At 41.2% G+C, this 12,568-nt stretch overlaps 2 protein-coding genes across 3 annotated transcripts in view; both read left to right on the top strand.

Moving 5' to 3' along the window:
* The window catches only part of MED6 (mediator complex subunit 6), a 45,045-nt gene that overhangs the window by 19,197 nt on the left and 13,280 nt on the right, over positions 1-12,568 (top strand). The window contains exon 8 of one of the 2 annotated variants that reach the window (XM_015097151.4): positions 24-3,044. The exons of the other annotated variant lie outside the window; for it this stretch is intronic. Coding sequence (XP_014952637.2) covers positions 24-154 — 131 coding nt within the window. The 3' untranslated portion in view covers positions 155-3,044. Of the gene's footprint in view, positions 1-23; positions 3,045-12,568 lie in introns of those variants that run through there. 2 annotated transcript variants of the gene reach the window in all.
* LOC101102399 (disintegrin and metalloproteinase domain-containing protein 20) overlaps positions 6,798-12,568 on the top strand; it is a 28,811-nt gene continuing 23,040 nt past the window's right edge. The window contains 1 exon segment of the mRNA XM_060418229.1: positions 6,798-7,525. The gene's annotated coding sequence lies outside the window, so the exon portion shown is untranslated.

The following is a 12,568-nucleotide window of genomic DNA, read 5'->3' as shown; positions in this document are numbered from 1 at the left end:
AAATATCTGCTTTTGGTGTCTAGTGGATCAGACAAAGAAAGAGGCAGAGCCTCTACCAGAGACTGTAAAATCTGAGGAGAAGGAGACCACAAAGAATGTGCAACAGACAGTGGGCACTAAAGGCCCACCTGAAAAACGAATGAGACTTCAGTGAGTATTGGAGAAGAGAGAAGCTGGCAAGACTCCTCTTGTCCACGGTTTACCTCATTATTGTGACAGGCTCTTGAACTTTAAAATTCTTTGTCACAATCATTTGTATAGAATGTGCTTATTCTTTAAGAAAGAATGTTAAGGATGCTCATGCTTTCAACCTAAATATTTTTAATGTATCTTTTGTAACCTTTTCCCTCTGGACTTAAGGAGCTTCCTGTCTCACATGTTTACTGCTATATATGTTTAAAAACAAAATAAAGGTGTTTGCATAAATTACTGTATCTTGACTCCCCCCCCCCCCCCCCCATTTTCCCTCTGAAATATTTCCAGGTACATTTTGCAAACACAAAGGATTTTTGTTAAAGTAGTAACTAAGCTGATTTTCTATTCTTAGTTGCATATTCCTCAGTATTAAAATAGTAAAGTTAATACTGTGAAAATAAAGGGAAATGTGAAAGATAAAGGGAAAACAACCTTATTCATTGAAACCACTGTCCCACAAATACCGTAGCAATGTGTGAATTTTCCTTGTCTTCTTTTTCTATGTATAGATTCTTCTTTTTTTTTGGCTTCACTGTGTGGCATGGAAGCATGGAGTCTTAACCACTGGACCACCAGGAAAGTTCCTGTGTGTAGATATTTTTAAAACCATAGTTTGTAATTTTTCTCTCCATACTGTTTCGCTTTATCATGGTTTGTCTGTTGCATGCACTGTGCCATGGTTACTTAGTTTTTATAGACTGTTTATAGTCTATTGACCGAATAGTTCCTGTGAATGATTGTCTCTGTTTTCTTAAACTCTCCCTGTGTTGCACTCAAGTTTTTCCCAGTCTGCATTGTTTAAATAAGACTAGTGATTTCGGGGCTTTCCAGGTGGTGTTAGTGGTAATGAACCCGCCTGCCAGTGCAGGTGAGATGCAAGAAACACAGGTTTGATCCTTAGGTTGGGAAAGTCTCCTGGAGGAGGACTCAGCAACCCATTCCAATATTCTTGCCTGGAGAATCCCAGGAACAGAGGGGCCTGGCAGGCTGCAGTTCATGTGGTCGCACAGAGTTGGACACGACTGAAACTACTTAGCATACACACACACAGTGATTACATTTAGCATTTATTTCCTTAGTATAGACTCCCAGCAGTGGAATCACTAGAATCTGTACTTTTTTTTTTTGCTGTTAGTCCATATTGCCAGGTTGTTTTTCTCAAAAGTTTTGCTGTTACTACTGTAACAGCAAAATATGAAAATACTAACTTCTCCAGAATCTCGCTAACACTAAGTATTGTAGTACACATTTTTAGTGCAAAGTAACAAAAAAATGGTGTTTCATTATTTTAAGTGGTTGAATAATTTCTTATCTTTGATTTGAAATATCTAATTTTCTGAATTGTGTAAGATTTTTTAATTTTGGCAATTTCGGGCTTATAGAAAAGTTACAAATAATTGTAGAAATAGTACAAATAATTTCTCCATATATACCTTTTGCCCACGTTCCTCATGTATTAACAATTTCCACGTTTGTTTATTCTTCAATCTTTGTCTCTCTCCTTGTCTCTCAGTCCTGCTGTCTCTCTCTCTCTCTCTGTATGTGTGTGAATGTGTATTATTGTTTAGTTGCTCAGTCATGACCAACTCTTTTGCAGTCCCGTGGACTGTAGCCCACCAGGCTCCTCCATCCATGGGATTTTCCAGGCAAGAATACTGGATTGGGTTGCCATTTCCTTCTCCGGGGGATCTTCCAGACCCAGGGGTGAAGCCTGCGTCTCCTGCATTGGCAGGTGGATTCTTTACCACTGAGCCTCAGGGAAGCCCCATGAGTGTGTATGCATATGTGTAATACATATATACACCTCTTGTTCTGAATTGAGAGACAGCTGCAGTCATGATACCCATTTCCCCTGAGAATTTTAGTGTACATTTCCTAAGATCAAGGACACTCTCTTATGTAGTCTTGGCACAGTTATCAAAATTAAACCAGTATGATACCATGATCTAATCTGTAGGTCTTTTTTAGGTCTTGCTAGTGGTGCCAAGAATGTCAGCAAAAGAATATCCTGAAATGTACATTAGATTTAGTTGCCTTGTCTCTCTAGTCTGCTTTAATCTGGAACAGTTCTTTAATCTTTCTTGTTTTTCATGACTTGATATTTAAAGAGTTTGGGCCAGTTATTTTGTTGAATGTCTCTTAGTTTGGGTTTGTTTGATATGTTTTCATAATTAAATTCACCTCATGTACTTCTGTTAGGAATACCATGGAAAAGATGTTTATGGAGCCATGAGCTGTCTATTTGTTCCATTGCTGGTGATGTTAACTTGGAATACTTGGTTAAGGTAGTGTTTGTCAGGTACTCCACTATAAAGTTAGAATTTTTCTTTTCATAATTTTAAGTATCATGAGGTGGGGGTAGTGGGTGGGGGAGTAGTTTGAGGCTCTGTAAATACCATGTTATTCCTCAAAACTTTACCCTCCGGCAGCTTTCATTCATCATTCTTACCTGAATCATTTATTACTATTAGGGTTGCCAGATGGTGGTTTTCTAATTTCTTCTTTCTTTCTGTTATAAATAAGAGCTGTACCTGCACCCTCCCCCCCCCCCCCCCCCCGTACTTACTTGTTTATATCACTATAGACACCTGGAATTGTATTTGTTCAATGTGTTATTTCTTCACTGTCATTAACTTATACTGATGCTCAAATTGTGCCAGATTGGGCCAGTGGGAACCGGTTCAAACTGATTGCTGTGGTCCTTTTGACATAACCCTGTCATTCCTTGAGTATCTTCTTTTGTGTTTTGGCACAATAAGATACCCCAAGTTCATCTCAAAAACCCTAGAGTCAGCCATTTCTCTAAGGATCCCTCCTTCTTTTTAATAGAGAATATATTTGGAAATCAAGATCTGTGTACTAGGTGTGTTCATTTGCTACTGGGGTGCCATGACTTCTGGGCTTTTCTAGCTGATAAAGAATTAAGAAATAGATAAATACTGGGACATCTCTGGTGGCCTGGTAGTTAAGACTCCATGCTGCCATTACAGGGGGCATGGGTTCAATCCCTGGTTCTGGAAGTAAGATCCTGCATGTTGCATGGCATGGCCAAAAAAAAGAAAAGAAATGTGTGTGTGTGTGTGACATGAATGAATACACATACGTCCGCACATGTATCTGTTAATTCTGTATATATTAAAAGGTACCCCAAAAATCACTGCAGATGGTGACTGCAACCATGAAATTAAAAGACACTGCTCCTGGGAAGGAAAGCTATGACAAACCTAGACAGCATATTAAAAAGCAGAGACATCACTTTGCTGACAAAGGTCCATATAGTCAAAACTACGGTTTTTCCTGTAGTCATGTACGTATGTGAGAGCTGGACCATAAAGAAGGTTGAGCGCCAAAGAATTGATGCTTTTGAACTGTGGTGCTGGAGAAGGCCCTTTTGAAAGTCCCTTGGACAGCAGGGAGATCAAGCAATCTTAAAGGAAATCAAGCCTGAATATTCATTGGAAGAACTGATGCTGAAGCTGAAGTTCTAACCCTTTGGCCACTTGGTGTGAAAAGCCAACTTTGGGAGATGGTGAGGGACAGGGAGGCCTAGCTTGCAGCAGTCCATGGGGTCACAGAGTCGAACATGACCAGGTGACTGAACAGCACCATTACCACCCATCATATGTATCTTGTTGAGGCTGAAATCAGTATTTCCTGATGATTTAGTGATCTTAATTAAGCATTCTTTCCTGTGACTATTGACTATTTGAATATTCTTTTTTGTGAAGTGTGTCCATTTTTGTGAAGTATGTTTTGTCTGTTTGTCTCCCAGAGCCAGAAGAGTCCTTTGTATGCATGGACAAGAGTCCTTACATGTATTGTTTTTAAATGTATCTTTAAAGCCAGAGTGTAAGTCCACTGTGGCTTGCCTTCTTACCCTTTAATGGTGACTTTAAATGATTATGAGAAACCCTGGGCTGGAAGAAGCACAAACTGGAATCAAGATTGATGGGAGAAATATCAGTAACCACAGATATGCAGATGACACCACCCTTATGGCAGAAAGTGAAGAAGAACTAAAGAGCCTCTTGATGAAGGTGAAAGAGGAGAGTGAAAAAGTTGCCTTAAAGCTCAACATTCAGATCATGGCATCTGGTCCCATTACTTCATGGCAAATAGATGGGGAAACAGTGGCTGACTTTATTTTTGGGGGCTCCAAAATCACTGCGGATGGTGATTGCAGCCATGAAATTAAAAGACGCTTGCTCCTTTTAATGGAAAGTTATGACCAACCTAGACAGCATTAAAAAGCAGAGACATTACTTTGTCAACAAAGGTCTGTCGAGTCAAGGCTATTGTTTTTCCAGTGGTCATGTATGGATGTGAGAGTTGGACTATAAAGAAAGCTGAGTGCCAAAGAATTGATGCTTCTGAACTATGGTGTTGGAGAAGACTCTTGAGAGTCCCTTGGACTGCAAGGAAATCCACCCAGTCCATCCTAAAGGAAATCAGTCCTGGGTGTTCACTGGAAGGACTGATGTTGAAGCTGAAACTCCAATCCTTTGGCCACCTGATGTGAAGAGCTGACTCATTTGAAAAGACCCTGATGCTGGGAAAGATTGAGGGCAGGAGGAGAATGGGACGACAGAGGATGAGATGGTTGGATGGCATCACTGACTCAATGGATATGAGTTTGATGGGAGTTGATGATGGACAGGGAGGCCTGGTGTGCTACAGTCCATGGGGTTGCAAAGAGTTGGGCACGACTGAGCAACTGAACTGAACTGAAAAATGATCAAGCGTTTCTAATTTTAACATAGCTTAGTCATTCTCCATTAATGCTTTTTTATGTCTTGTTTGAGATTTTTCTCTACATTGCAGTTATGAAAATGTACTCTTCTGTCATCTACAAGCTTCATTATTTTGCATTCTCCATAGCCTGTAAAGTCACAGTAGGGAGGAGCATACTCCAACCAATAGTTGCAATGTTTTTCATCATTGCATACTCCTCTCTTAATGACATTTCTCTAATTTACAGAGTTGAGGGTCGAATAACTGACAGCTCCTTATATATACCTTGCCTAGAGCATGCAGGGTGCCATCTTTTACTTCTCCAATATCAACTGTATCTTTCCCGAAGTGGGAAAAGATAAAGCTTCCTAATACTTGATACCTTTAACAGTGTTATCTGAATTATGGCATTGTGTTACTTTAGATTGGGAATTATTTATATATTCACGCTTTACTCCTTCACACAAAACATTTGAAGGAAGACATCTTCTGTATGTAGAATTTCCACACCATATTGGCCTCAACTATCTTCTTGTACATTAATTGTTTTGTATCACCTCAGGGGACACTCCTTGCTATTTGATAAAAAATGTATTGACCTTGTTTATTGTGGTTGTTACACATTTTGTGATAACAGTAGATGGTGTCACCACAAGGCATCCCATCCTGCACATAGAAATTGTCAGGGCATCACCTTGAACTTCCATTGTACCGCTCAGGAAGGTTACATTCTTGTGCTCTACAGAGCATTCTAAGAGAAGTAAACTTACATTTTACATTGCAAGATCCAAAAGCAGCCTGCCCAAGGTTTCAATTTACAAGAAGTACACAAGGATGCTTTCTGCACTAACATTCTGATCCATAGTCACAGCATACTTTTTCAACTTCCGCTTCCTTGTTATGACATTATTCTGATGGGTGATGTTTTGAGAAGCTGATGTATTCATCACACAGAGTCTCTTGTGATTAATGAGGTTAAAGTAACTTCCGTAGCAGCAGTTGCCAGGAGCACTGGTATTTGTATTATAGGCATTCATGATGCAATGTTTTTTCTCACATGAACAGAATTCCTATGTATGAGACATACCAAGATTATGACCGTTGTTGAACAATGACCACTGCAGAATGAAAGCAATTGATTTACCTTTGAGGCTAGCCCAAAGTGATGGTAGCATATCCCTGAGATTCAAGCCAACTTAAATACATTAGAAAAGTCCTTGCACACAAACAGATGCCCAGAAACGTGGCAAACGGGGGGTACAGATGAACACTTCCCTTGACTTGAAGCTGTCAAGAAGTTGACTCATGTTTAGGTCGACATTAATAAGATTCCTGTGGTTCCAAATCTCAGTCCCAATTACAGAAACGTGAAGACATAGCAGTAGACAGATTGGATCTGTTACATTAGGCACATTTAATATATCTTCTGTGGCCTTGGAGACATCTGTATAATTGAAACAGTAATTGTCCACCACCATAAGCACACTCTACAAAGGGCCAGTGAGTCCAGCAGCCACGGGAATGGCAGTTTTGTGGCATAGTGGCAGTTTTAAACTCTCTGCCTTGAACTCCAGCTTCTGAAATGGTTATTTCTTCTTCGAAGCTGCATTTCATGAAAACGGACCCTTGTTACTATCTTATCTAACACAACCGGTGTTCAAATGTGGTAGAGTGCTTCAGGGCTCAATGTCGTCAGTGAGGTCATTTATCTGTGGCATCCCTCGAAAGGCCCCCCAGTGCTGAACAACCAGAGAATTGGGAGCCCTTTCACGTAACCATGATAGTAGCAGTTATCTTGGATGAAGGGCTAATTTTCTTGGAATCCACCCTGCTCAAGAGCTTCTTAGGCTGTAGACGAATGACGCCAGTGCAGCTGGAGGCCAGACCCTGAGCCACCCTCGAAGGCTCCACGTGCACTGGGGACGTTGGGCAAGCCCCACTTTGGGCTGGATTTGCGTTGTGGGCGGGTCAGGAGCACCTGCAGCCTGAGCCGCAGGAGGGCGCAGTCGCAGGCGCCTGGCCCACACAGTTCCATCGCGCGGCCTTTCGGAGGGCTGCAGCGCAACTCTCTGCGGTCTTGTGAAGGTGGGTAATGGAGGCTTGAGTATGAAAATCTGCTTCCGAGGCAAACCCTTTGCAAGGCGGGAACCTAGCTTTCTGGGTTGGGCGGCCGCCGCCCTGACCCTGAGAAAAGGGGCGGTTCCTCAGTGCTGGTCCGGTAAAAGGAACTGGGGCTGGGGTTCCAGGGTCTAGAAGCTGGCCAGAGGAGAAGTACAGGGGAAAAAAAAAAGTCGAGTGACAACAAGAGGGAGCTGAGCAGGCAACTGAAGCGGTTTGGAGGGGAGGCGTGAGGAGTTGTAGGGAAGAGACAGCAGCAAAGGGGTACGCTGGGGCGAAGGGAATTTAATTTGGAAGAGAGAAGCTTACGGGGTCAGCATACTGGAAGAGGCTATGGAAATTGAGAGATCAAGCCTGTTTCACTTCTTGGTATTGGTCCTGAACAAAGAGGCAAAACAAAATTTTCAGTAACTTGTTCCCACCATGGGCTGATAAAATGTTACTAAAGCCAGCTGCTGGCTGTTCCTAAAAGGGATATAAGGTAAGTCTGTTTCTGTGAGGAAGTCTAAGAGTGTTAACTGCATTTTTGCTGAACTCCTGCAGTAAAGAGTAAATAGGGTGTGTGTGTGTTTATGTTTGTGTGTGTGTGTGTGTGTGTGAGAGACAGTGCTAATAGTTTAATACAGTATAATTTTTCACCCCTTTAAATTTTATTTTAATAAAAGTTTTACTGCAGTTTATTTATTCTATAGCAAACTACACATACATTGTGTAACTGCAACAGAGCAGAAAGAGCACAGCTCCTAGCAGGCAGCCATTGCTGTGCCTCACTACTCTGCACCCTGTAACTAAAGGCAACAGGTTTTGCTCAGCCATTGCTCCGGGTTCTCAGTGGGCCCTGCCCACTGGTATTTCAGTGAGGGACCACTGGGGAAAGTGATTCAGTCAAGGGTGGGTGGTGTGGTGGTCATCAGGTGGAGTGTGAGGTAAGAGGCAGAACCAGGCCTTCTCCTGGAGGGCCTCCAGCTCACCCAAGCCTTGGGCCAGCAGGTGAGCTGGAGGGCCCAGGAAACAGACTGGGCCCTAGGTCCTGCAGGGCTCCAGAGCCCTCATTAAGGCCCTCCACTAGCCTTGGTCCAGGCCTTGAGGCAGCGGTGAACGTCTTCCTCATCCCTGTCTCTGCGACCTATTAGCAGTAGCCATCTGTTTGGTCATAGTCTGTGGGCCCTGGTCTCCCCATTTGGGCGGTCTGAGGAGACTGAGGGCCAGTTGAGCTGGATGCCTGGCTCCCTCAGGCATGACAAGTGGGCAGGGTATCTGGCCCTGAAGGAGCTGCCAACTGAGATCTGCCTCTTCTTAGCCAGGGCTGGAAGCTTGGAGGGTGAAAGTTGTGCCTTGGGACTTTGCCCTTTCTGGTCAGGACAGAGAATAACATTCATCTGGTAGAGATTTACAGGAATATCGTTACCTGACTATGACCGGGCCTCAAGAACAAAGCACCTGGTACTGAGAAGTCTGCAATAACTAACCACACCCATCCCTCACCTTTGGCTTTTACATGGACTTGCTGGAAGCTTTCAGCAGCTTTGAGGTTCTTAGTGCATGAGCCACCCATCTCTTTGTATGAATCTGTAATGAACCTTTCTCTATTCTAAACTCTAATGTTTAATATTGATGGGCCTCACTGTGTGTTGGGCACACAGACTTGTGATTTCTGTAACATAACTAGCTAAATTTTTATATATGTGTACATCCCTGAAACCACCATGATTTGCTATCAGTTTTCTAGTCGACAGGTGGACAGTTTTTTCGTTTCCACTTTAAGACTATTAAACAAATGAAGTTGCTTTGAGCCTCCATATATCTTTGTATGAACCTGGGCTTTCTTTTCTCTTGGGTAAAAACTTGAGAGTGGAATGACTGGATATATAGCAGTTGAATGTTTAACTTTTAAAGAAACTGCAGAACTGTTTTCCAAAGTTGTACCATTCTACATTTCCATCAGCAGTATATGTATATCAGAATTCTAATCCCTCTGCATCTTTACCATCAGTTGGTATGGTCAGTCTTTTAAATTTTAGCCATTCTAATAAGTGTGTAGTGATATACGTTGTGGCTAATTTTGCATTTTCCTATTACTAGTGATGTTGAGCATCTTTTTCTGTGCTTATTAGCCTTCCATGTATCTTTTTTGGTAAAGTATATGTTCATATCTCTAGCCTATTTCTCGAGGATTTGTTTCTTACTGAGTTTTGAGGTTTTTTTAAAAAAATATATTTTGAATTGTCCTTGAGCAAATATACATTTTAAAAATATTTTACCCCAGTCTGTGGCTTGTCTCTTAATTCTCTTAATAAAATATTTTAAAGAGAAGCTTGTATGTTTGATGAAGTTCAACTTATCACTTTGTTCTTTCATGAATTTTTTATTCACTACCACATCTAAGAAATTTTTGCTTAATCTTCAGCTCTCAGTTTAAAAGATTTCTCCTGTGTTTACTTACAGAAGTTTTATAGTTTTCGGCTTTACATATTGGTCTGTGGTCTATTTTACACTATTTTTTGTATGTGATGCAAGATATGAAATAAGTTCTTTTGTTTTCCATTCATTTGTTCCAGCACTGTATATAAAAAGGCTATCGTTTGTCCAGTGATTTACCTTTGTCAAAAATCTGTTGCCATATTTGTGTGGGTCTATTTCTAGGCTTTCTGTTCTTGTCTATTGATTTGTCTATTGTTAATAGTTTTAGAACACCCAAAAAAGATGTCCTTTTCCTTATACGGGACTGGAATGCAAAAGTAGAAAGACAAGAAACACCTGGAGTAACAGGCAAATTTGGCCTTAGAGTACAGAATGAAGCAGGGCAAAGGCTGATAGAGTTGTGCCAAGACAACACACTGGTCATAGTAAACACCCTCTTCCAACAACACAAGAGAAGACTCTACCCATGGACATCACCAGATGGTTGACACTGAAATCAGATTGATTATATTCTTTGCAGCCAAAGATGGAGAAACTCTCTACAGTCAGCAAAAACAAGACTGGGAGCTGACTGTGGCTCAGATCATGAACTCCTTATTGCCAAATTCAGACTTAAATTGAAGAAAGTAGGGAAATCCACTAGACCATTCAGGTATGACCTAAATCAAATCCCTTATGATTACACAGTGGAAGTGAGAAATAGATTTAAGGGACTAGATCTGATAAACAGAGTGCCTGATGAACTATGGACGGAGGTTCATGACATTGTATAGGAGACAGGGATCAAGACCATCCCCATGGAAAATAAATGCAAAAAAGCGAAACAGTTGTCTTAGAAGGCCTTACAAATAGCTGTGAAAAGAAGAGAAGTGAAAAGCAAAGGAGAAAAGGATAGAGAGACCCATCTGAATGCAGAGTTCCAAAGAATAGCAAGAAAAGATAAGAAAGCCTTCCTCGGTGATCAGTACAAAGAAATAGAGGAAAACAACAGAATGAGACAGACTAGAGATCTATTCAAGAAAATTAGAGCTACCAAGGGAATATTTCATGCAAAGATGGACTCAATAAAGGACAGAAATAGTATGGACCTAACAGAAGCAGAAGATATTAAGAAGAGGTGGCAAGAATACACAGAAGAACTGTACAAAAAAGATCTTCTTGACCCAGGTAATGACGATGGTGTGATCACTCACCTAGAGTCAGACATCCTGGAATGTGAAGTCAAGTGGGCATTAGAAAGCATCACTAAGAACAAATCTAGTGGAGGTGATGGAATTCCAGTTGAGCTATTTCAAATCCTGAAAGATGGTGCTGTGAAAGTGCCGTACTCAATATGCCAGCAAATTTGGAAAACTCAGCAGTGGCCACAGGACTGGAAAAGGTCAGTTTTCATTCCAATCCCAAAGAAAGACAATGCCAAAGAATGCTCAAATTACTGCACAATTACAGTCATCTCACATGCTAGCAAAGGAATGCTCAAAATTCTCCAAGCTAGGTTTCAACAGTACATAAACTGTGAACTTCCAGATGTTCAAGATGGATTTTGAAAAGGCAGAGGAACCAGAGATCAAATTGCCAACATCTGCTGGATCATGGAAAAAGCAAGAGAGTTTGAGAAAAACATCTATTTCAGCTTTATTGACTATGCCAAAGCCTTTGACTGTGTGGATCACAAAAAACTGTGGCAAATTCTTCAAGAGATGGGAATACAGACCACCTGACCTGCCTCTTGAGAAATCTGTATGCAGGCCAGGAAGCAACAGTTAGAACTGGACATGGAACAACAAACTGGTTCCGAATAGGACAAGGAGTACGTCAAGGCTGTATATTGTCACCCTGCTCATTTAACTTATATGCAGAGTATGTCATGAGAAACACTGGGCTGGAAGAAGCACAAGCTGGAATCAAGATTGCCGGGAGAAATATCAGTAACCTCAGATATGCAGATGACACCACCCTTATGGCAGAAAGTGAAGTAAAGAGCCTCTTGATGAAAGTGAAAGAGGAGAGTGAAAAAGTTGGCTTAAAGCTCAACATTCAGAAAACTAAGATCATGGCATCCAATCCCATCACTTCATGGCAAATAGATGGGGAAACAGTGGAAACAGTGTCAGACTTTATTTTTTGGGACTCCAAAATCACTGCAGATGGTGATTGCAGCCATGAAATTAAAAGACGCTTAGTCCCGGCAAGAAAGTTACAACCAACCCAGATATCATATGAAGAAGCAGAGACATTACTTTGCCAACAAAGGTCTGTCTCGTCAAGGCTATGATTTTTCCAGTGGTCATGTATGGATGTGAGAGTTGGGACTATAAAGAAAGCTGAGGGCCAAAGAATTGATGCTTTTGAACTATGGTGTTGGAGAAGACTCTTGAGAGTCCCTTGGACTGCAAGGAGATCCACCCAGTCCATCCTAAAGGAGATCAGTCCGGAATATACATTGGAAGGGCTGATGTTGAAGCTAAAACTCCAGTCCTTTGGCCACCTGACATGAAAAGCTGACTCATTTGAAAATACCCTGCTCCTGGGAAAGATTGAAGGCAGGAGGAGAAGGGGATGACAGAAGATGAGATGGTTGGATGGCTTCACTGACTCATTGGACATGAGTTTGGGTAGACTCCAGGAGTTGGTGATTGACAGGGAGGCCTGGTGTTCTGTGATTCATGGGGTTGCAAAGAGTTGAACACGACTGAGTGACTGAACTGAACTGAATTGAACTGATTGTTACACAAATACCCCACTGTTTTGAGTACTGTGACTTTATATGTCTTAAAATCAGAAAGTGGTAGTCCTCCAATTTTTTTCTTCTTTTTCAAAGTGGATTGGCTATTCTAGATCTTTTACATTTCTATGTGAATTTTTGAATCAGTTTGTCAAATTCTATAAGAAAAACCTTGTGATTGATCTTTTGGGGAAAATTGACAATTGATGTTAATTATTCAATTGATGAATAAGATCCCTCCACTTATTTAGGTTGGTGTTAATTTCTCTCAATATTTATAGTTTTAAGTTACATGTCTTTCACAACTTTTGTCAGAATCATTGCTAAGTACTTAACTGTTTCGCTCTGTAATAATATCCCTTAAAATTTTTAATTTCC

Source organism: Ovis aries, chromosome 7, assembly GCF_016772045.2.
Source record: "Ovis aries strain OAR_USU_Benz2616 breed Rambouillet chromosome 7, ARS-UI_Ramb_v3.0, whole genome shotgun sequence".
Taxonomy (NCBI): domain Eukaryota; kingdom Metazoa; phylum Chordata; class Mammalia; order Artiodactyla; family Bovidae; genus Ovis; species Ovis aries.
The sequence above is the reverse complement of the archived record's forward strand: the minus strand, read 5'-3'. Positions and strand labels throughout refer to the sequence as shown.